The 25,022-nt window shown below is 37.9% G+C and overlaps 1 protein-coding gene across 5 annotated transcripts in view; it reads right to left on the minus strand.

Annotated features, from left to right (window-relative positions):
* The window catches only part of SLC9C2 (solute carrier family 9 member C2 (putative)), an 87,642-nt gene that overhangs the window by 57,139 nt on the left and 5,481 nt on the right, over positions 1-25,022 (minus strand). For 3 of the 5 annotated variants that reach the window (XM_042976312.1, XM_042976310.1, XM_042976311.1), the window contains exons 4-9: positions 24,284-24,412; positions 20,012-20,177; positions 11,977-12,093; positions 10,473-10,634; positions 5,508-5,607; positions 2,009-2,152 (exon numbers count right to left, since the gene is read on the minus strand). In XM_042976312.1, the coding sequence (XP_042832246.1) occupies positions 2,009-2,152; positions 5,508-5,607; positions 10,473-10,634; positions 11,977-12,093; positions 20,012-20,177; positions 24,284-24,412 (818 nt within the window). Of the gene's footprint in view, positions 1-2,008; positions 2,153-5,507; positions 5,608-10,472; positions 10,635-11,976; positions 12,094-20,011; positions 20,178-24,283; positions 24,418-25,022 lie in introns of all 5 variants that reach the window. The other 2 variants (XM_042976314.1, XM_042976313.1) reach the window with 2 other exon arrangements.

The raw sequence follows: 25,022 nt of genomic DNA on the forward strand, positions 1-25,022 counted from the left end.
TTCTTGAGCTTCCATGAGAATCATAAATTAAATGTCACATAAATAATTTCAATCGGTGCCTATTTTTCTACAGATCATTTTTCTTTTCTTTTTTTTTTTAATTTGAGAATAGTTGACCCACTATCAACATAGTGATCCAACAACTATTCTTATGCTATGCTCACCACAAGTGTCTACCAATAATTTTTCTATAAGACTCTGTATCAAAAATGTAGAATCTATCTTTAGGGGATCTTCACCAAAAGAATATCAGTACTATCCTTCAAATGAGATTTCAGCAGAAATAAAACTGACATGTTCTTAGACTCAAAAAATATATTGTGTATCAGTTACTCAGCTGGGAATTTCACAAGACAGTTTAGATAATTCCTATCACTGAGAAACAGAAAATCTGCTATTACCATCTATAATGTATATAATGAATTTGGGTAAACCCCTCGGCCTTCCATTCAAGCTTTTTGCAAAGCAATTCTTACCAAACTTTTCAGCCTTACTAAATGATCTTTCTCTGAAATACCATTGAGTCCAGCCAAAATGGAACAACTCATATCACTGCCTGATACCAAAACCAGAAAGGCAGTGTCGCAAAGGCTCTGGAGTCAATCTACCAGGGTTCAAATTTAAGCTTCTTTCACTAACCATGTAAACTTAAGTTCTTTAACCTCTCTAAGCCTCAATTTCATCCTGTAAAGTGGAGATAATCAATAATAATAATTGTACTTGCCTCAAAGGATTATTGTGAAGTTTCAATTACATGGGGCAACATTCATAGGGCTTAGAATGATATTTCAAATGTGGTCAGCACTCAAAACATGTTAGCAATAATTATGTCTTATGTAATTATGTAAGGGGCCTTAGTTTGGCACATCCTCTAAAATGTTTTTCTCAACAAGTCTCTTATGGAAAGCTGACCCATACGTTGAGGTCCCCTTAGGTTGACTCCTTCCATTAAAGCCTTTCCTCTGGGGAGGTGGAACCATAAGTTCCCACAAGATCTCTAGTACTTCCTAGCCACTTGACTTTGGGCAAGGTACTTGGCCTTTGTTGGCCAGTTTCTTCATCTATAAAATTCTCATTTCCTAGTGTTTATGAAATGAAATGAGATGCCAGATGTGCAGCTGAGCCAAACAAAGGTTCAAAAAGCCATTTATCTTTCTTCATTTTCTGTGACCAATCTCAACTTGCACATAAGCCTCCATGGTAGAAAGAAACAAATTGCATACACAGCCTTCCGTGTGAGAGTGACTGAGTGGCGTGCAGTGACCTCAGAGTCAGCAAAAGCAAGGTCCCATGAGAACATCTTACAAAGTAAGCTCGTTGGCCAGGCCTGTCCTGAGTGGGAATGACAATGTTTTCAGAGACACTGTCATGAATTCTTATTGAAGACATGACCATCATGAGTGGGCAATGGTGTTCGAGACAAAATGTGCTACTGGGGGTCAAGTTTAAACCCCAATTCTGCACTTCAAGATGGGCAACTCTAGGCAACTTTTTAACCTCCCTGGGCTTCATCTGTGCAATGATGCAATAACACCTACTTCATAAGGTTGTATTAGTATTAATGGCATAATGTACGTGGTAAGGGCTTAACAAATGGCTTTATCATAGCTATAGGTGATAATAAATGAGGATGAAAGTCAACAAAAATGTTAGGAGCCATTAATAAGGTCCAGTGTTGTTCAACCATTAACAAACATGTTGAAATGGCTTCCTGGATCTCATCTCCAGAGATGCAATTCAGTACATTGAGATGGCCCATGAATTTTCATCTCTATAAAGTTCATGAGTTGTGCTGATACCACAGCCCCTTCTCATTTTCCAGATGGGACCTGGAAAAGTAAACAGACTTCCCCCAATCGCATAGCAAGTTATTGTCTGGGCCTTGACAACAACATGGGTTTTCTGACTCTACATCCAAAGAGTTCTTGTTGCCCTCACCAGTGGGCAATTCTTATTCTGGGCTGAAGAACCTAAGTCCAGTAAGCAAACTTTAAAATATAATTCCTACCTTACAAAATTCACTGTTGTAAATAAAATGAACATGAAAACCATACTGTGAAATCCCAAATACTTGTTTTGTCCACATCCAATTACAATGCCAAAGAAAGTATATATTAAATGTTGGTATACAGTTGAAAACATTATTAGGAACCTAGGATGAATGGAAAACAAATCACGTTTTAAGCCATGTGTTTTTAAGATAGTTGCCTTTGCACATAAAAGCATGTATCACATTCTATGATTCTTGTCTTAGCAGAGGTCCTTGCCTCCATCACTGTTGCAGTCAACATTTAAAAATATTTTGTTGGAATTAAAATACACCTAGCTCCATATTCTCCAATACCCTCATCACACCAATGCCCATGGGCTGCCTCTCATAGGAGAATAGTAAAAGCAAGGCATAATATTAAGAATCTCCACCCCCTCTTCCGGTTGGTGATGGGGCAGTTTTGCCAAGATTAGCCGGCATCATATCAAACTGTTGGGGCTGCCACAGCTGAACCCAGAACCACCTGGTTAACCTTGACTTTTCGATAGCTGACTGGATCACTTCAGTGCCCTCTGCAGGATTTCTCCCTTCATGATTTTCTTGAAAGTCTCTTACCTTGAAAGTCTCTCCAGTCTGCTTTCCCATCTACTGAATTCCTAAAAATCTTGTAAGGCTAATTCGAATCCTGTGTTCTTCATCCTAAGCACTCTCGTTGGAAGTGATCCTCCTTTGAATTCCTACAGTGCCAATTCTCTATACCACCATAGTTCAGAAGCGGACAAGTGACTTAGAATCCCCCTTATTGCTTCCCAAACAGCCACACACCTAGCCCGGCTCCCCAAGATTCTTACTGAGCAGACTAGAACACAGTGGTTAAGGCACAGGCCTGTTCTGGTTCCGTGCGGTAACATGTCTGCATTCAAGCCAGGTTTGACTTCTACAGGCAGATGTCAAGTTCCACTTGCTCTTGGGCCTCCCTCCATTGGGACTTTCCCTTTCAGCTAACTAGGCAAGTGGGTCTGTTCCACAAACCAGTCTCCCTCGAGGTGGGTCTCAAGATCTACACTTGGAAAGAAGCATTAGGAAGCCTCATTTGGGCTGCAGATGGAAACCATGTTCTCTAACACTGCATTTCCCCAATTAAGTAGATGGTCTGATTCTCTCATTCCCAGCTCTTGATTCATCAGATTTAGAACTCAGAGAAAGGAAGGGTATGAGGGGGACCTCTAACCCCAAAGCTTAGTTTTCTGAAATTCAGAAATGATGGAATAACTGAGTAGAAAACTTGTTCAAATGTCTCCATAGAACCTAAAAAACTGCCTTACATATAGTAGGATCCCAATAAATATATAAAATTATTCACGCTTACTAGCTTCTTACAGAAACATGCCCACCACTTAACAATGAGTGCATTCTGAGAAGGGACTCAGTTACAAAGCCTCAAACCTAAGATACAATGTCCAGGTTATGGTAAACATTAAGAAAAGATTGGTTTAATAGGTTCAATAATAAACAATTAAATGAATCATAATGAGTAATTTATAATGATACTGACAGTATGACTGAGCTCAGGAAAATGTCCAAATTCAGACAAAAAGTGTATGTTCTGTGAACTATTTATTCCCAAGCTTCTGGATTCTAAAGACCAGTTAAGTGTCATTCACCTAACACAAAATTAGAAGAGTTACAGGTGCCAATTTTTTTTTTTCCAAGTGAAGTTATTTTTCTAAAAATAAGTACCTTCTTCTATCACTGGGATTTCATAAAAGAATGAACATTTAAACACCAAAAATGTAGGCAAGCCATAATTTCAGAACAATGGATAGTCCTCTACATTTAAAAAAACAAAAGAGAGAGAGAATCTGGGGCACCTGGGTGGCTCAGTCGGGTGAGCATCTGACTGGCTCAGGTCATGATCTCACAGTTTGTGGGTTCGAGTCCCACGTCGGGCTCTGTGCTGACAGCCCAGAGGCTGGAGCTTGCTGCAGATTCTGTGTCTCCCTCTCTCTCTGCCCCTCCCCTGCTCACACTCTCTCTCTCAAAAATAGATATTTAAAAACATTTTTAAAGTTTTTTAAAGAATCTTCATGGGAAAACTCAAAATTATGGCTTATTTTTCTTATTTTAACATTTGCTTTCATTCGATCCACACTAGGCTATGACTTGGTGTGAAATAGCTCTGAAACAATCCTGTAATTTAGCATAGTCTCTCAGAGACAGACTAATTCATTTATCTGAGAAGACAAGCAAATGGTTTTTCCCTCCATCCAGAGATGTTCATATGACACCTTGCATTACCAAATGTAAAAGGCAAGTAAGAGTTTTGCTAGTGTTGCATCTTTCTGCCACTTTTCTTTCCCAGCTCTTCCCATATTAGGATGCTGTCTTTCATGTACCTTATGAAGGAAACAAAGGAATGCAGTCTTTTTTAAACCTCCCACAATCCAAAGTAAATTTTTTTTTTTATCAAAGAGTTATGTATAAAATGACCACAGCTTCTGAGCCACGGATACGTTATTCATAAAAAGAATATCCATCGATGGGAATGCAAGCTGGTGAAGCCACTCTGGAAAATAGTATGGAGGTTCCTCAAAAAAATAAAAATAGAACTCCCCTACGACCCAGCAGTTGCACTCCTAGGTATTTATCCAAGGGATACAGGTGTGCTGTTTCAAAGGGACACATGAACCCCAATGTTTATAGCAGCACTATCAACAATAGCCAAAGTATGGAAAGAGCCCAAATGCCCATCGATGGATGAATGGATAAAGAAGATGTGGTATATATATATATATATATATATATATATATATATACACACAGATGTATACATATATATATATATATATACAGATGTATACATATATATATATACATACACACAATGGAGTATTACTCGGCAATCAAAAAGAATGAAATCTTGCCATTTGCAACTACATGGATGGAACTAGAGGGAATTATGCTAAGTGAAATTAGTCAGTCAGAGAAAGACAAGTATCATATGACTTCACTCATATGAGGGCTTTAAGAGACAAAACAGATGAAAATAAGGGAAGGGAAATAAAAATTATATAAAAACAGGGAGGGGGACAAAGTATAAAAGACTCATAAATATGGAGAACAAACAGAAGGTTACTGGAGGAGGTGTGGGAGGGGGGATGGGTTAAATGGGTCAGGGGCATTAAGGAATCTACTCCTGAAATCATTGTTGCACTATATACTAACTAATTTGGATGTAAATTTTAAAAAATAAAAAATTTTTTAAAAATCTCAGATATAATGTTTGTCTATTTCTCCTTTAAAATTTGCCAATTTTTGCTTCATGCCGTTTGTAGTCTTTTTTGTTAAACGTGTCGATGTCAACAATTGTTGGTACCTTAAGTTCTTTCAAATATAACTGGTAATGAATTTAAAAAGAAAAAGGTGAAAAAAGTTATGAAACGTGTCCAAGAAGGCAGAACCACTTAAGCACTAAACTTCTAAGATATCTATACCAAGTATACAATAGGAGACTTACTTAGTAATTGTTAACTCAATCCTCGGTTTAAAGCTTAAGGAATCTAAATTCAGTCCTACAGTGACTAACGCAATCATTCCTGACATTCCCAAAGATTCCACTGGAGAGAAAAAAGTGAACAAAATTAGTTGCATTCAAATCTGCACACGGAGGTACTTTATCTTGAGAAGAATTGGTGAGAAACTGAAGAGTCCTATTTCTTGGAAAATTGCCTCAAGGGATTGGCCTAATCCTGTAGATTAGGGGTCAGCAAACTTTTTTGTAAAGGACCATATAGTAAATATTTAGTCTTTGTGGACCACATGGTCCCTGTTGCAACTACTCAGTTCAGCGGCTATAGTGCAGAAGCAGCCATAGATAATATGTAAATGAATGGATGCCTGATAAATAATAGACAGAAATTTGAAGCACTTTGGAGCAAGGCAGACCTGACTGCTCTGAGAATGTGACCTCCTTTTCCTCTATTAGCACCCCTGCATCTGTAAAATGGGTTTAAGAGAATAATACCTCATAGAGTTGTTGTGAGGATTAAATTAAATAACATGAAAATTGCTTGGCACCTCTTTAAATAAAAAAAAGTATATATATATGATAGTCACTATTATTATGCCATTGTTTTTATACATCCGCTTTACTGCTTAGTAAATTAATACTGTTTATTTGAAGAGGATTTTATTATTCCTTTGGTGTATCTAATCACTTCAGTCCACTTTAGATTTCTTTTTTTTTTTTAACGTTTATTTTTGAGAGAGAGAGAGAGAGAAAATGAGCGAGGGAGGGGCCCAGAGAGACAGAGACACAGAATCTGAAGCAGGCTCCAGGCTCTGAGCTGTCAGCACAGAGCCCGACACAGGCTCAAAACCCATGAACCACCAGATCATGACCTGAGTCGAAGTCGGATGCTCAACCGACTGAACCACCCAGGCGCCCCAGATTTCTTTTTACCTTCTTATCTAACTGATATAATATGAATAACAAATGACAGTAAAACCAGTAGTGCTCAGAAGTGTGCTGAAAGGGAAATTGTCTCTCAAAATCTTAGTTCCCCTGTCCCATAATTAGTATTACTGTATTTTGTTTTTTATTTTATTTTTAAAAGTTTATTTATTTATTTTGAGAGTGAGAGAGAGAGCATGAGCAAGGGAGGGGCACAGAGAGGGAGAGAGAGAGAATCCCAAGCAAGCTCTGTGCTGACAGACCACGAGGGGCTCAATCCCACGAACCGTGAGATCATGACTTGAGCCAAAACCAACTGAGCCACCCAGGTGCTCCAGTATTACTGGATTTTAAAGCTCATCTTTCTCAGTAATAGACAGTACTTGGAGACAACGTCTGCTATGAGGAAACCAGTAAATGACGTTATTTAAAACTGATGTCATTGGGACGCCTGGGTGGCTCAGTCGGTTGAGTGACCGACTTCGGCTCAGGTCACGATCTCGCAGTTTGTGAGTTCGAGCCCCGCATCGGGCTCTGTGCTGACAGCTCAGAAGCTGGAGCCTGCTTCCGATTCTCTGTCTCCCTCTATCTCTGCCCCTCCCCCGCTCATGCTCTGTCTCTCTCTCAAAAATAAATAAACATGAAAAAAATTTAAAACTGATGTCATCTTATTTCATATAATCCCAATGTTATAGGATTACATGGTATGAATGCATACATTAATATATGTATGTGTGTTTATATGTATTTTTTAAAGGCTGAGGACATATACCAAAATGTATCCATAGTCTAATTTATAACATAGGTTTATTGGTGATTTTTTTTCTTTGACTTTTCATAATTTTTCCAAAATTCTACAATAAACATGCATTACTTTTATAATTAGGTGACATTTTTACAAAATTACAAATGCTATTATATTCAATAATATTCTAAGTGTTCTGAAGGGGGGCAAAATCATGGACCATGTAATAAAGAAAGTAATTTTCATCAGCACGAACCCCAGTAGTCATATGGAACTCAATGTTTTTCTGACTCAATGGAAAAAACTACCACAGAGAACTGACGCTGTGGACAAGTGGCTCTCTCAATCTTTGTCTCTCTCTTCCTCTCTCTGGTTTAGAAAAAGTGAATGTCCCCCTAAAAGGAGAATCAAAGGGAAATTTTTTTTCCCTAAAAGCACCAGGATTCAAGACTGGATGTATTTCTAACTAAAATATATTTGGATGATGACAGAGGGCCTTTATAATCTAGACCAATGACTATACAAAGAGACACTGGAGAGCATCAGCACAGGCAAGAAGGAGATGCATTGTTTGTAGAGAGTTTTGAAACAATGAAACTTTAAATGTTGTCTGCTCTTTATTATCTTCATTCCCCAGAAATTGTGAATAACATCACTTGATATAATATTCCTCATGCTTAGATTAAGCCCCTCTCTTGGTACACCTCTGGCTTTTATAAAACCTACCATGTTTCATGAATTATACACTGACTCTTAAAGTGCCTTTTCTGTCCTAAATTCAAACTTTCTTCCATGGGCTGATATATGAATATTTCCAACTGCACTACCTGTGAACCAACAATGTTCCAGAAGCATTGTGCCTTTTGTGAGGCAATGTCTGTGCCATTTGTTTTGTTTTTTGTTTTGTTTTGTTTCATGGAAAAGAATGAATATTTTTATACAAGTCCAGGTTTCATGAACTGAACACAACAGAGACAAAAATGGAAATTACTGTATGTGCTCAAAGAGGTGACATTGTAACCTCAATCAGAGGCTCCCTGGGCTTTAGCCCGTTGACCGAGTGTACATTAGTGAAGGGGGGGAAAAAAAACAAAATTAGATAACATAACAGAAATGTAACATTGGAGAGTGTGTGCATTAGAATTTTATCTGTGTTTAGCAATGGAATTTCTGGCAATGGAACTTCTCGTGATAACATGTCTATCACTGAAATAATTAAACATAAGAGTAAAGGACCACCCAAAGTGGTTTTTTAATCCCTGAAGCAGAGGAAAGTGCAATGGAGGAGGGAGAATATCGGTTTCCTGGCGCTGCTGAAAAAGAGTTCCACAAACTATCTTAAGCAACAGGAATTTATTGCCTCACAAGTTCCCGAGGCCACAGGTCCAACATCAAGGCTCCGTCAGCAGTGGCTTCTCCTGAGACTGAAAGGGACAATCTAGTCCAGGCCTCCCAAGCACTGACCAGAAGCACCTCCCTCTTTCAGAAGGAAAGTGGAAGGGAACCAACGTTTGTTAGCTGCCCGAACTTGAGTTCAGTGGTGAGCTAGTAAATGTTTAAAAGCAGCTCTCCGGAGGTTAAACGAGTTTTTAAAAGTCCCTGATGGACAGTGTCGGCCAGTTTCCATGGTGTAAATACTCGCAATATGACCAATTTCAACATGATGTCACCTGAACAGAGCTGTGAAAGAGATGTGTACAGTCAGCTCTCGCAAGCGGCTAAGAGCTGTCTCCAGCCTATCAGCATGAGCAAGTCATCGGACATACATTATCTTGTTAGTGCCAAGAGTACCCCTATAGGTTAGGTGTTTCTATATCACTTTTATAGATAAGGAAACTAACTAAAGCTTAGAGAGGTTAAGTAATATTCCAAGGTCAGCAAGCTAATAAATTGTGAAGGTGGGGGTTGAATTCAAGTCTGCCTAACTCCAAAACGCTTCAAGGGCTAGTATCAGTGTATTCAACCAACATGTGTCAAATTACTTTCAGGCATATAGGAAGCACTGGGGTTGGCTGGGAGAACACAGAAAAGAGAATAAATAAAAAGATGAAAAAGAGACAGCTTCCACATCAAGGAACTCATGATCTGGTGGAAGAAATGGAAATACTAATTTTTAAAATTTTTTTCTCCAGATATTTAAGGCATCCATAAAAGTTTCACAGGGAGAAGAAAAAAAATAAAGAAAATTAGGAATCTGAAGGAAATGACCATTCAGTGAATGCCTTCTGTACTTTTACTGATTCAGGGCAGTAAGCAAGTCCCAGGTGGCAATCTACCTAGAGCGGAAGCAGAGCTTTTAGGTAACTGGAGATGACAAGAGTAATTAAGCTTTTGATGCTTGAGGTCTTTCATGGGTGTGAGTTGCCCCACTATGTGGGGTGAGAGCAGAAGCAGGATTTGACTGTTTCGATGCAGTTGCTATGGCTCTTGGGGACTGGTTAGCTCAATCAGGCTGGTAAAAATCCTTAATTGCCAATCTTCTGGACTAAGCTAGCAAATTATTGCAGGTCTACCAGTTAGGCACTTTGACTCCTACGATTATTCTACTTTCCTGCTTCTTTTCCAGATACAGGTATACCTACCTGATTTCTCCCTCTACTCTCCTGCCTCCTAGCCTCTGGTGAGGGCCGCCATTCCTACAGGCCCCTCGTTGTGAAGCCCATGGAATGAAAGGCAGCTGAGCTGCAAAGACCTCAGGAGCATCTCTCCTGGTTCTCTCATTTTAGAGATGGGTTGCTAAGGGTCAGAGCAGGAATCAGCACTGAGCTGATTCCAGGGGACTGCCAATGACTAAATGTAAGGTCAAAAGGTGGAGTTCAAAAAGAACAAGAGAGGGGTGCCTGGGTGGCTCAGGCAATTAAGTGTCCAACTCTCTTGATTTTGGCCCAGTCATGATCTCGTGGTTGGTGGATTTGAGCCCTTAGCTGGGCTCTGCGCTGACAGTGCAGAGCCTGCTTGGGATTCTCTCTCTCTCTGCACCTCCCTTGCTTACTCTCTCTCTCAAAATAAATAAACATTTTTTAATTAAAAAAAAAAGAGCAAGAGAGTAATTACATAGAGAAATAATGCAAAGGGAAGGGACGTGAGGTTGAAATTAAGGAGATGTTAAGAGAGAGTAGGAAAGAGCTAGAAGTAGCAGAAGAATAACATGACAAGATGCACAGAGGGGCTGCAACAAGGGGGAAGCAGTTAGGAAGAAGCAAAGGATTCAAGATCAACGAAGAAGAAAAGTACATAAAATTCACTTTGAGGGCAGCATTTTTTTGTATTTGTTTCTGCCTTACCAACGTAGAAAGTCAGGTACACCATTGAAATGCAAAGAATGACACTAGTTAGTGTATTGCTAAAGAGGTCAGTCAATATAAACTGAATGATTCTTGCACACGAATATCCACATATTATGCTTCCAAAGATGCCCAAGCAGAGGCCCGTGATTACATGTAAGTCTAGAAAAAGAAAGTAAGAAAGAACAGAAGTTGAACTGTAACTTTCGTTTCTTTCATTGATGGCAGATGGGTCTATGTGCTTTGGTTTGCTTTTGAGATTTTGAATGGGGACCTTGTCCTTCAGCAAGTGGGAGTTTCAGGAAAGCCTGGTAAAACAGACTTTCTGGGGACATTTCCCTAATGGTCTGTAGCTTGAGGTTTGCTTATCCAGGAAGAGCAGACTCAAATGTCCTCAGAAGCCAGGCAAGTGAAAAGCCTGTAACAAACTAGAAAGTGAATCTCTGACCAAAAAAACATCCAAATTCAAACTGTTTACACACTATATTAGGGCCAAGCAAATCGTGTCCAGGGTCCCCACCAATCTGAAGTCCATTTGTGACCCCCAGCCCAAGGGCATTTGGGAAATGGAGAAGAGAAATTTTCTGTAGTCACCAAAACTGGGGGCAACAATGGCAGTCAGCGAGCGGGTGTCAGACAATGCCAAGGTCAGTCCTAAATAACAAAGATTGTCCCACCCCAAATGCCTATAGCTCCCCACTGAGAAGCACTGCACACCCCTCTTTATCACCAATATTTCTTTCTCCTTTTAGCACCTCTCTCCTCCTAAAACTATCACATTCTGCCTTCACCCTCAGGCTCAAATCCAGGATCAAGTCCATTTTTTTTTCTTTTTTTAAGTAGGCTCCACACCAACGTGGGGCTTGAATTCATGACCCTGAGATCAAGAGTCAGATGCTCTACCCACTAAGGCACCCAGGTGCCCCTAATCAATTCTTAACATCCACTCACTGAGATCCAGATTGATCCAGGAAAGCAGTTACTTTGCGCCAGATGATGTGTGTGTGGTGGGGAGAGAAACTAAATCATTTTTTTTACCATTCTTTCCCCCATACTGTCCAAGAAAACATATATATGGTAATTATTTTCTTGTTATCTGATATATGCTATTTTAACTGGTCCAAAAGTAAAATATAGAGAATGCAGTAAAGTTAAGACATCTTGAATGTATTTTAACTTTGGTGTGAATTGAAATGCATCATAGAAGAATGATTTTAGAAAATATGCAGAGGAGGGGCACCTGGGTGGCTCAGTCAGTTAAGCGTCCAACTCTTGATTTCAGCTCAGGTCATGACCTCACTGAGACCTTTGAGATCAAGGTCCACGTTGGGCTCTGTGCTGACAATGTGGAAACTGCCTGGGATTCTCTATCTCTCCCTCTCTCTCTCTCTGCCCCTCTCTCTCATGCACACTTACTCTCTCTTTCTCAACATAAATAAATGAACAATTTTTAATAATGCACTCACATCTTAGAAAATATTCACAGGAAAATAAATGCTCTTACCTCTAAGTATGGAAATGTGGAGTAAGTTGTTCCGAAAAAGTCCAAAAAGTATGGATGTGAAGCCACAAATTATCATTGATTCTCCTCTTATGATATCAGTATACATTTTGGAAATGCCTGGAAAAGGAAATATAAAATGTAATTTAATTTGGTACATGAAAATGATGCTCTTGCACAGGAAACACAAAAATAAAAGAGAAGGAATATGCTGACAAAAAGAAAACAGCCATGACTGGGATGGGCCTATAAGGCAACCACCATTTTTAATTTCTCCATGTGCTTTTTTTTATATCTCCAACGACAAGGGAACATGACAAGAGCATTCTCTGAAGTGTCCATGGCCTCAAACCATGCTTGAGTTTTAGAATGAGACAAAGTACTTCTCAGCGTGACACAATATTTAGTTTGAATAAACAGAAGTCATTCGACTCCACAAAAATCACATTTTAGAAATAAGTACAAAGGATGGCCCAGCGATTCTACTTCTAGACATATGCTCAAGAGAATTGAAAACCTACGTCCACACAATTTTACATGAATGTTCATAGCAGCATTATTTGTAATAGTCAATCAAATTATTCAGCCACAGAAAAGAAGGAAGTACTGATTGATACATGTTACAGCATGGATGAACCTTGAAAACATTATAAAAAGGGAAAGAAGACAAACACAAGAAACACATATTGTATGGTTTGACTTGTATGAAATGTCCAGAATAGGCAAATCTATAGACAGAAAGTAGATTCGTGGTTGGTTGCCAGGGGCTTGGAATAGGGGAATTAGATGTGACTGCTAATGGCCAGGAGATTTCTTTGATGGTGATAAAACTGCTCCAGGGGTGTCTGGGTACCTCAGTCAGTTAGGTGTCTGACTCTGGATTTCACCTCACAGTCATGAGATCACACCCAGTGTGGAGCCTGCTTAAGACCGTCTCTCTCTCTCTCTCTCTCTCCCTCGGCCCCTCTCCCCTGCTCGTGTGCTCTCTCTCTCAAAAAAAAAAAAGTTCTAAAATTAGATGGTGATGATGGTTGTATAACTCTGTAAATATATTATAGATCACTGAAGTGTACACTTTAGAAGGATAAATTTTATGGTACATGGATTATATTTCAAAAAAGTTGTTTTTAAAAAATTTTAATTCAGTACAAAATCTTATTGGCACTTAGCATCCACAAGTAGTTAAGTTTAATGGAAAATATAATCAAATTAATTGCTTAGTGATACACAACTTATGAGTAGGGTGATAGTGACTGGTACTCGCCCAACCAGTATCCATCCTCTGTTCTTGGTAACAAAACTGGTTTTATCCAGGGTGGCACTGTGTTCAGCAAAATGACCATTTCCCCTCACATCCTGGGCTTCAAAGAGTAGCCACTGAGATATAAGTGGAAGTTACCAAGTTGGACTCTGGGGAAATTTCTTGGAGGGAGAAGTGACTTGGTTGAAAGAAGCATCTCTCTCTGTCCCTTGCCCTTTTCCTCTTCTTCTTGCCTGAAATGTGCGTGTGATGACTGGAACTTTAGCAGCCAACTTGTGATCCTGAGAGTAGAAGCCACACACAAACAATGGAGGAGCAGAGAAATAAAACCCAAGGTAGATTGCTATCATTGTGGCTTTAAATATTATACTTTAAATAGATTTAAAAATAAGGAAAAAAAGTCAGGGGCACCTGGGTGGCTCAGTCAGTTAAGCGGCCGACTTGGCTCAGGTCATGATCTACAGGTTCGTGAGTTTGAGCCCCACACCAGGCTCTGTGCTGACAGCTCAGAGCCCGGAGCCTGCTTCGGATTCTCTCTCTCTCTCTCTCTCTCTCTCTCTCTCTCTCTCTCTCTCCCTCCCCCACTCATGCTCTGTCTCTCTCTGTCTGTCTCTCAAATAAATGAATAAACATTAGAAAAAAATTTTCTTTTTTTTTTTTTTTTTTAATTTTTTTTTTTTTCAACATTTTTTATTTATTTTTGGGACAGAGAGAGACAGAGCATGAACGGGGGAGGGGCAGAGAGAGAGGGAGACACAGGATCGGAAACAGGCTCCAGGCTCCGAGCCATCAGCCCAGAGCCTGACGCGGGGCTCGAACTCACGGACCGCGAGATCGTGACCTGGCTGAAGTCGGACGCTTAACAGACTGCGCCACCCAGGCGCCCCTAGAAAAAAATTTTCTAATAAAAATAAAAATATGAAAAAAATATTTTCCCATATGTTTACCAATTACAGGGCTTTTCATTCCTTTATGTAGATCCAAATTTCTATTTGGTACCAGTTTCATTCTTCCTGACTTCCTTTATCATCTTTTAATAGTGAGGATCTGCTAATGATAAATTCTTTTAGTTTCAGTATGTTTAAGAAGGTATTTTACCTTTGCTTTTCAAATATATTTCCACTGAGGATTCTAAGTTTTTATTTTAGTACTTTAAAAACATTGTTCCACCATCTTCTCATTTGCATTGTTTCTGAAAAGAAGTCATTATTATTTTTGTTCCTCTGTATATAATGTGTCTCCCCTTCTGTCTGCCTTTAAGATATTTTTAGGAACTTGATTTTTATATGTCGTAGTGTAGTTTTATGTTTCTTGGGTTCCTGTAGGTTGAGCTTCTTGATTCAGAATTTTTCATCCATTATTTCTTCAAGTATTTTTTTGTTTCTCCCACTCTCTCTCCTCTTTTTTGGGGACTTGTATATCAAACCACTTGAAGTTGTCCCACGGTTCACTAATGTTCTTTTCACTTATTTTCTCCATGTGCTTTGTTTTGGATAGTTTCTATTGCTGCCCCTTCAAGTTCACTAATACTTTCTTTTACAGTGTCTAATCTACTTCCATCTAGTGGAATTTTTGCCTTAGGTATTGTGTTTTTCATCTCTAGAAGTTTGATTTAGGTCTTTTTTTATATCTACCAGTGGTATGCTGATAAACCACCTCTCCAAAATTAAAACAAAAACAAAAACACCTGATTTGTAGCATTTGCCAATTCCATGTATAAACACTTCCATCATAGCCAATTTGAAGTTATTGATGGTTTAACAACTGGCTTGCAAAGTTTGTGATTATTTAACAATGGGCTCTCACAAGATGACAGGAGTAAGTTTTACCCCAGCCTTAATCCTTCCTCTAATTTTTTGAATCTACAGAATAGAGTTACAATAACTGCTTTAATGTTTGTATCTAGTAATTCTACCATCTGCCTCATTACTGCATCTGTTTCTACGTATTATTTTGTACTTTTTATGACTCATATTTTCCTGCTCCTTTGCATGCCTGCTAATTTTTTATTACACATGACAGAAGTGTATATTTTACCTTATTAGGTGCTGTATATTTTTGTATTCCTATAAATATTTTTTGTTCTAGATCAGTTATTGCTTGGAAATAGCTTAACCTTTTATAACTTGCTTTTAGGCTTTGCTACAGAGTACCAGAGCAGCCTTTAGTTTAAAGGAAAATTTCCCTGCTACTAAGGCCTCTACTTGATGTCCCATGAATTATGAAGTTTTTCCACTCTGGCTGTGACAAACATGAAAGGGGTTGTTCCCTCTGCTCCTTCAAGAGTTTTCCTTCCCCATATCCACAGGAATATATAAACAGAGAGACCCAGTGTCCCTGATGAGTTTGTGGAGCTGGCATAACCCCCAAATTTAAGAACATATGACACACAATAGTACATTATGCATCCTAATATAATTAAAAATTGATATAGAAAGGATTGCAAAAATACATATTTTCTAAAAGCATCTGTTTAATATAATCCCATTGCATCAAATTCAAAATGATCACAGTGACACTTTTTTAAAAAATCCAGACAGAACTGGATCTGATTAAAATTCTAATTTTTTTCTTTTGGTGTTTTTGAAACACATAATAATTAAATATATATAGCTGGGGTATTATTATTATTTTTTTATTATTATTATTTCTAGAATACTATATGTAGTTTGAAAGAAAGAAAATCTCTGCTTTCCAGTGTTTGATCTGAGGATATGAAACATCAGAATATTCAGATTCTATCCATCTTTCCCAAAGTCTCCTGAATGATAGGATATACAGGATTATACAGAATTTCTAATTAGTCAGTGTCTGCCTGTGGATCAATGTATTCAGGCTGTTTATTTCTGTTCTTCTTGCTTCATTATTGTAGCCAATAAAGAAAGCAAATGGCAAGATAAGTTATAATCCTCTCGTTGTTGGGAACGAAGATATGACTGGCAGTTGACCTGCTGACTTGGACCTGGGTGATTAGAGGCTCCTCAGCCCCTCCTCAGCAAGTGGAATGTGAGCTCCACTTGCCTTTCCTGCTCCCAGAGGCTGATCCAAGGACACGGCCTTGAGACAGTGATGGGTGTTCAGAACCCCCGCACAGCGTACATGACTGGACTCTGTTGAGGCCAATACATACATTTTAAGATGTGGAGTGCAGGGGCAGGGATGCTTTCATCTTGTTGCTACCCAAGACAAGCCTTGTATGTAAGTTTCTTCTGCTTATAAAAACCTACCAACCTGCCTCTTTCTTCAGTCTCTCCCTCCCGTCTGCATATGGGGGTCAGTTTCAAACTGCACCTGGGAAGCTCCCAAGAGGGTTGCTAACCAATATTCAGTTTACTACTTGTTGCTAGCTTTGACTGTGACAGAAGCCACAAAAAAATGCTGGCAAAACAGATTTAGAGATTATTAGCACATTTGATTTAGCTGCTCATGAAATCCTTTTATCCTTCCCTCAAATTCAGGGACCCAACCTGGAACAAGTAAAATGCAAGGTCTGAAGTATGAAGCATTGAATTTGCCTTGTAGTTGTGTTTAATGGCAAAATACCACAAGAATTACTCCCTCATAATGTAGAACTTATATTCACTAATTCACTGAAAAATGTGAAAAAGGAAAGAATAAAACAAAAGCCACCTAACAGTTTCACAGCTCAGATACAACTTTAATGTTGAAGTCTTTTCCTAAGCGTATAAACTTTTCACTCAATTGAGATCATACCAAAACTTTGTGTTTTATTCCTTTACAAGGTCCTATTTCAGATTTGCTTTTTGGGTTTTTAAAAAATATTTCATGTTTTTATTTAAATTTTAGTTAACATATAGTGTATATTAGTTTCAGGAGTAGAATTTAGCAATTCATCACTTGTATATAACACCCAGCGTTCATCCCAACAAATGCCCTCCTTAATACCCATCCCCAATTTGGCTCTTCCCCCCACCCACCTCCGCTCCAGCAACCCTCAGTTTGTTCTCTACGGTTAAGAGTCTCTTATGGGTTGCCTCCCTCTATGTTCTTTCCCCTATGTTCATCCATTTTGTTTCTTAAATTCCACATGAGTAAAATCACATGGTATTTGTCTTTCTCTGACTGACTTATTTCACTTAGCATAATACAGTCTAGCTCCATCCACATTGTTGCAAATGGAAAGATTCTTTCTGGTGGCTGAGTAATGTTCCATGATATCTATATCTTACATCTTTACCTAGTTGATGGACATTTGGGTTCTTTGCATAATTTGGCTATTGTTGATAATGCTGCTATAAACACAGGGTGCATGTGCCCTTTCAAATCAGTATTTTTATATCCTTTGGATAAATACCAAGTAATGGAATTGCTGCATTGTAGGGTGGTTCTATTTTTAACTTTTTGAGAAAACTCCATACTATTTTCCAGAGTGGCTGCACCAGTTTGCATTCCCACTAACAGGACAAAAATGTTCCCTTTTCTCTGCATCCTTTACAATATCTTTTGTGTCCTGTGTTGTAAATTTCCAGATTTGTTTCAAAGTAAAAATTGTTTGAGCCCAATGCATTCTTTTCAAACAGATAATGAACAGACAAGTTCCTTTTCACTTGCATGTGAATGAATATCCACTACTTTTTCCAGTAGGTCAGGCCACCCAGACTGTGCAGGATTTACAGTACCCAAGGGTATCACATCAAAAGAAGCACTATTTGCATTGTAGGAACTAGTTTTGTATATTACGATAATTTTAGGCATATGGCAGAAAATATTTTTCCTTAAAAAATTACTATGACAATTAGAAGTAAACTGTTTTGAAGAAAGAACCATTTATCTAATTCACATATATTGCCTATATGGTGACTCTGCCAAAACCATAAATAAGCAAGAGTGATATTTATTCCCCCCCAAAAAAAATGAGTCAAATTTGTCTTATTAGGAAAAATTGTTATTGGATCCAAAACCCATGCACCACCTTGAGCATTAATGACATAAAGAAAATATTAACTAAGAGCCAAATACCCTCACTAGTTTTTCTTTTTAAAAAATAGAAGACTTTCGGGGCACCTGGGTAGCCCAGTTGATTAAGCATTTGACTCTTGATTTTGGCTCAGATCATGATCTCAAAGTTGTGAGATCGAACCCTGTGTCAGGCTACACACACAGCGTGGAGCCTGCTTGGTATTCTCTCTCTCCTTCTCTCTTCCTACCCCATTTGTGCGTGTGTGTGCTCTCTCTCGCAAAAAATAAAAATAAAAATAAATTATAAAAATTAAAAAAAAAAGAAATAGAAGACTTTCTATTATACTTCTTTTTTGGAAAAAAATTGAATATAGAAACTGCAGTAAATAATTAAAGTTTATAGTTTGTTATAGGCACTTATAGTCAAGAGTTTCAGAAAAGGGAGCAGGGAAAAAATGAGGTGAATAAAACAATTGGGAAATACAAATGGCTGAAAGAGAAAGACAAGTAAAGGAAAAATAGAAAACAAGATTGTACTTAGAAAATAGAGAGAGAAAAAGGAGCGCCTGGGTGGCTTAGCTGGTTAAGAGTCCAGCTTCGGCTCAGGTCATGATCTCAAGGTTCATGAGGTCAAGTCCAGCGTCGGGCTCTGTGCTGACAGCTTGGAGCCTGGAGCCTACTTTGAATTCTGTGTCCCCCTCTCTCTCTGGCCCTCCACTGCTCGTGCTCTGTCTCTCTCTCCCTCTCAAGAAAATAGAGAGAGAGAAAGAAAAGAGGACAGGATCAGACTCTTGGAGAAATATGACAATTTAGGGTATTCCCACCTTAAAAATCGATGTTCTCCCAATAGCAAGTGTAAATGGGTGTAAAATCGGGAATATCACTTATCGGATTGGTTGGAGGTTTCCAGTTCCAATCATAAGGCAATATATTTCCATTAAATATAACCAATACCTTAAAATTGGTTAGGAAAATATTTCTTTGTCAAAAACTGAAACCAGAGCACCTAACCATTTCATGTTTTTTACTGCTGTGTTAATAAAACATTACAACAGGGGGATATTTCCAAGTGAAATCATCTTTTACCAAATAAGAGGGGAAGTACTGAAGGTCCCCAAACCCTCTTGGGAATAAGCTATTACTTTTTTTTTTTTTAAGTTTATTTATTTTGAGAGAGAGAGAGAGAGAGCATGCCAGCAGGAGAGGGTCAGGCTCCACACTGTCCATGCAGAACCCGATGCTGGGGCTCCATCTCACGATTCAGAAGGTCCTGAGCCGAAACCAAGAGTCAGATACTTAACCAACTGAGCCACCCAGGTGCCCCAGGACTAAGCTATTATTGAACATGTTTGCCAAACTATGATCTTACTCATAGTAAGATCTTTTAAATAAACTACACACCCTTCCACTACCTGCTTACCGTTAGCTGGTCCAAAAGGGAGGCAGTTCTAACAACAGACAGTAAGGCCTCAGAAGAGTTTCACTGGGGGTATGGCAGAGTTTCTACCTTGAGGGTTAGAATTCAGTGGAATGGAATAAGAATGCTAATTTTCATCACCTTCTAGAAAGGTTACTTTTCGTCTTGAAAAAAATCCTTTGAGATTACAATTGGTGTATTTATCCCAGATCTTGGATTGTCTTATTTGCATTGCATCTTTCAAGTCCATCAATGCCCCATCGCCAAGAAAAATAGCATAAATATCTACTTGCCAGATGCACAATTTGTGCAAAAAAACAAAAACAAAACAAGATCCAAAGAAAAATAATTTATCCTCATATCTTCAATGTAAATTGACAATAAATTTCATATTTAAAAATTTTTTTTAAATGTAAGAGAGAGAAATAAATCTGACATACCAATAGTTTTCAGTGAATTCACAGAAAAAATAGGATCTGTAATGCCAAGGGTCATGCTAAAGAGTAGGCAAGATTGCAAATCCCATGACTCTTCATTGAATCTCAGAACTACATATCCAATTACGATGAATGCCACAACAAAGCTTATTAATCCTGTTAGGAAGACCTGTGAAACCAATTCATAACACAGTATTAGATTTAACATTTAAAGATGGCACGACTACATTTACTTAGGTAAGAATCAGACCTTGGTTATGCATTTTGTACAGTTACTCTAAAAAATAACTTTGAAAGGTATTCAGGGTTACCTGCCTCAAAGAAACCATCCCTTCCAAACAAAAGAGATTCTACTTTACTGTTACAAGAACAATTCACTAATCTTTCTTGTTGTCATTCCGGCTTAATAGTTCCCAACATCAAAATGTTCTTAAAATGGAATGCAAATGTTTCCTGCTTCTGTGTAAAACATTTCCTGGTTTCCTTGGTGTTGATCTGCAGGGCTCCACGCAGAAAGAAAGGTAAAAACAAAGGACAAAAACCACATGCCAGCTGATTTGGCCCTCTTATTAAGGGCTTTCTAGAAGCCTCATTCAACAAACTTTTGTGCACATTTCATTAGCCACACTATTTTCTGAGGCTACATAGCTACCACTTGCTGAGAAACAGAATATTTCACACTGGGCCCACCACTATACCAAGCAAAATCCAGTAAGTTTCTGTTAATGAGAGAAAGAGAGAATGCATATCAGATGGGCAATTAGCAGTGTCTGCCTCAGAAATAGAAACAATGTAAAACTCTTAAACAAGAAGAAGGAATTAAAGAATAACGAAAACTGACTCAACTTGATTGAGAAGGCTGAAGGAGAAGCAAAGGTGAAGTATGGCAAATGCAAAGTACAAAACTACATGTGAGAAATAAACCCAAATCGATTTCTTTTGATTTTTTAACTTATTTTTAATTCACATGCAGTGAAATTCATTCTTTTGATGTGGAGTTATAGGTGTCTTGACAGATGCATGCAGTCATGTGACCATGACCACAATTAAGAAACAGAACAGATCCATCACCTTAAAAAAAAAAAAATTGTCCTTAGGCTCCTCCTTTGTACTTAATTTCTTTCCCTATCCCCAGTGCCTGGAAACAAATGATCTGTTCTCCAAACATACTCTTTTGGCTTTGCTAGAAGGAAGGTCTATGAATGGAATTATACAATAGGTAGCCTTTTGAGTCTGGTTTCCCTCTCTTGGCTAAGACATTTGAAATTCTATGTTGTGTCTATTAAAGCTCTGTTCCTTTTTCGTTGCTGGGTGATATTCTATGGTAAGATGTATCACGATGTGCTCATTCATTCACTAGCTGAGGAACATTTGAGGTCTTTCTAGACTTTTCAGATTATGAAAAAGGCTGCTACAAAGATTCACACAGAGGTTTTAGTGTAAACATAAGCTTTCATTTCACTTCAGTAAATACACAGAAGTAGAATTACTGGGTCATATGGCAAGTGTATGTTTAACTTGGTAAGAAACTCCCAAACCGTTCTCCAAAGCGGCTGTACCATTTTGCATTTTCATGCATTCTCACCAGCACTTGCTATCATCAAGCTTGTTATTGTTTCTGCTGTTGCCATTCTAATAGGTATGTAGTGGTACCTCACTGTGGTTTTAATTTGTATTTCTCCAATGGCTTAACAGTGTGGAACATATTTCCAAACACTGTTTTCCATCCAATCTTCCTTGGTGCCTCAAATCTGTTAAAATATTTTGCCCTTCTAAATCTATTTTTAATCACAATAAATATTAAGCTAGTTTTAAATTTTTTTTAATATTTATTATTGAGAGAGAGAGACAGAGACAGAGTGCAAGTGGGGAAGGGGCAGAGAAAGTGGGAGACACAGAATCCAAAGCAGGCTCTAGGCTCTGAAGCCGGACACCAGCTTGAACCCACAAACTTTGAGATCATGACCTGAGCCAAGGTCAGACACCAACTGACTGAGTCACCCGGGTGCCTGGTAAAACAGCAGAGATTCTCAACATGGATAAAATAACAAAATCTAAGTATATATTATCAAAAAAAATCTAGACATAAGGACATCAAAATCTTATAAGTGGAAGAATGGGAAAATTATATCAGGAAAATACTAAGCAAAAGAAAGCTGGTATAACTACAGTAATACCAGATGAAATTGATGTAAGGCAAAGAGCATTATTTAGGATAAAAGGGTAGCTAAATAATGGGAAAAAATTAACTAGGAAAATAATAATACTTGTAGGCACTTAAAAACAGAGTTTCTACTTACATAAAGTAAAAACCAGCAGAATTGCAAGCAGAAATTGATAAATCCATAGTTATAATGGAAGCTTGTTATATTAAATTGAAAAACACTGGCAAAGATATAGAAACCAGACTTCATAATAAACAAAATAATCTACTGAACTAATTTAGACCCCTGCACTCAACAATGGGAGAATGTATATTCTTGTAAAGCAAAGAACATTTTGGAAAAGTGAGATACTAGGCCACAAAGCACATCTCCACAAACCACAAGAGTTGATATACAAAACACATTCTCTAGTCATAATGTGATAAAATAAGTAACGATAAAAGACCATATTTGGAAATTTTAAAATAACTTCTAAGTAATTAATGGGTTAAAAACAAATAATCCAATTAAAAATGGGCAGAGGACCTGAATAGATTTTTTTCCAAAGAAGACATATTGATGGCTTGTAACAGACACATGAAAGACAACATAACAAGTCACCAGGGAAATGCAGATCAAAACCACAATAAGCTATCACCTCACACCTGTCAGAATGGCGAGTATCAAAAAGGCAAGAAATGGATAAGTGTTCACAAGGATGTAGAGAAGAGGGAACCCTCTTGTGCTGTTGGTAGGAATGGAAATTGGTGCAGCCACTGTGGAAAACAGTATGGAGATTCCTCAAAAAACTAAAACTAGAAGTACCATAAGATCCAGTAATCCCACTTCTAGGTATTTATCCAAAGAAAACAAAACACTAATTCAAAAAGATATATGCATCCCTCCTTACTGCAGCATTATTTATAAGAGCCAAGATATGCAGGCAACCTAAATGTCCATTGATAGATAAGTTGGATAAAGAAGATGTGGCACTTATATAGAGACACGGCCATAAAACAATGAAATCTTGCCATTTGCAACAACATGGATGCACCTATTACACTAAGTGAAATTAGTCAGAGAAAGACAAATACCATATGATTTCATTTATGTGTGGAATCTAAAAAACAAAGTAAATAAATAAATAAACAAAAACCAGAAATAGACTCAATAACACAGAGAACAAACAGAGGATTACCAGAGGGCTGGAGGATGTGGGCAAAATAGCCGAAGGGGCCAAAGAGGTACAAGCTTTCAGTTATAAAATAAGTAAGTGACAGGGATAAAAATACAGCATAATGAAGATAGTCATTAATATTGTAATAACTTTGTAGAATGACAGATGGTAACTACACTCATCATGGTGAGCATTTCATATGTACGTGATTGTTAACTCACTGTGATATACTGAAATTAATATTGTATGTCAACTACACTTCAATAACAAATAAATAAACAAACAAGTAAAATTCTTCCACACATGAAGGAAAAAAAAATCAACAGGTCAAAGAAAAAAGTATAGTAAAAATTTTAGATAGGTTTGGGATGATAATGAAAACACTAAAAATCAAAACACGTGGGTGAAGCTAAAAGAGTAGTCATAGAAAAATTTTAAACCTTAGACGTACGAAATACAAAAAAAAAGAAACCTAAAAATCAATCAACTAATGTCTACCTCAAGATGTTAGAAAAAGTACAGAATAAAACCAAACAAAATAAAATATTCTTTGAAAGAAAAAATAAACTCGTCTGGAAGCATGATTAAGAAGAAAGAGAAAGCCACAAATAAAACAATTTTAGCAGTGAAAACGGGCAAATCTACAGATATAGTGGAGATGAAGAATTCAGGTTCTGCCATTTATCAGCCTTGTTTGTGACCTCTAAGCCACAATTTGTTGATACATAAAATGGAAATATTTACTCAGTGCCTTATCACACTGGTCACTCAGCAAATACAGATTCCTTCTCCCTTCTCTTCAATTCCCTTTACTTAGTGGTTCCACAGAAGAAGGAGGGTAGAACTAAAAATGTGAGATTTGTGAATTATTAATCTTCTTTATAGACAAAACATATTTTCTGCTAACATAAACAAGCAAGACTGACCATAATTTGTTTTAAGATGTGTTCTTACCTGCCAAAGCATATTCTTGAGTATATAAAAGTCCACATCCAAAGCAGCCATAAATATAATTATAGGTGAAAAATAACAATAAAGTGAAAAGCTTGGTGTTTTCAGAAGAGGGTAGACAATTTCGTGCACCTAAACTAACAAAGATAAATATGAAATTAGCTGGCTGCCATTTTTAGGTATTAGAAATTAGAATTAGGTAATTTGAGGTATTAGAAAGTGATGCTATATCAATCAATATAAGTTTTAGTATATTCCAATATGCAACTAATGAGAGATTATCTACAAGGTCAGTTTTGAGGGTCTTGTAGGTTTCACGATCTGTCCAGATGAGTTATATGTACAGTCCACTGTTCATCAGAGAATTGTGTGAGTTTGGGCTACACAAACACTGCGTGTGGTAAGTACTGCAATGAGTGTTTTCAAAAGTGATACCCCTGCCACTAGTGATCCCTGAGAGCATTTTAGATGTTCACAAGTATTTTTTATTTGACTGTTAGATGTTTATTCTAATTGGCGTTGAGACAGAAAAGAGAACCTTGCACAGTACTTGTGATTTCACAAACATTTGCTTAGGATTTTAAAGTCCTTCGGTGAGGGACAGCTGGGTGGTTCATTTGGTCAAGCATCTGACCCTTGATCTCACAGTTCATGAGACTGAGCCCTGCATTGGGCTCTGTGCAGAGCCTGTTTGGGATTCTCTCTCTCCCTCTCTCTCTGTCCTTCCCCGACTCATTCGCAC

This window comes from Panthera tigris, chromosome F3 (assembly GCF_018350195.1).
Source record: "Panthera tigris isolate Pti1 chromosome F3, P.tigris_Pti1_mat1.1, whole genome shotgun sequence".
NCBI classification, from domain to species: domain Eukaryota; kingdom Metazoa; phylum Chordata; class Mammalia; order Carnivora; family Felidae; genus Panthera; species Panthera tigris.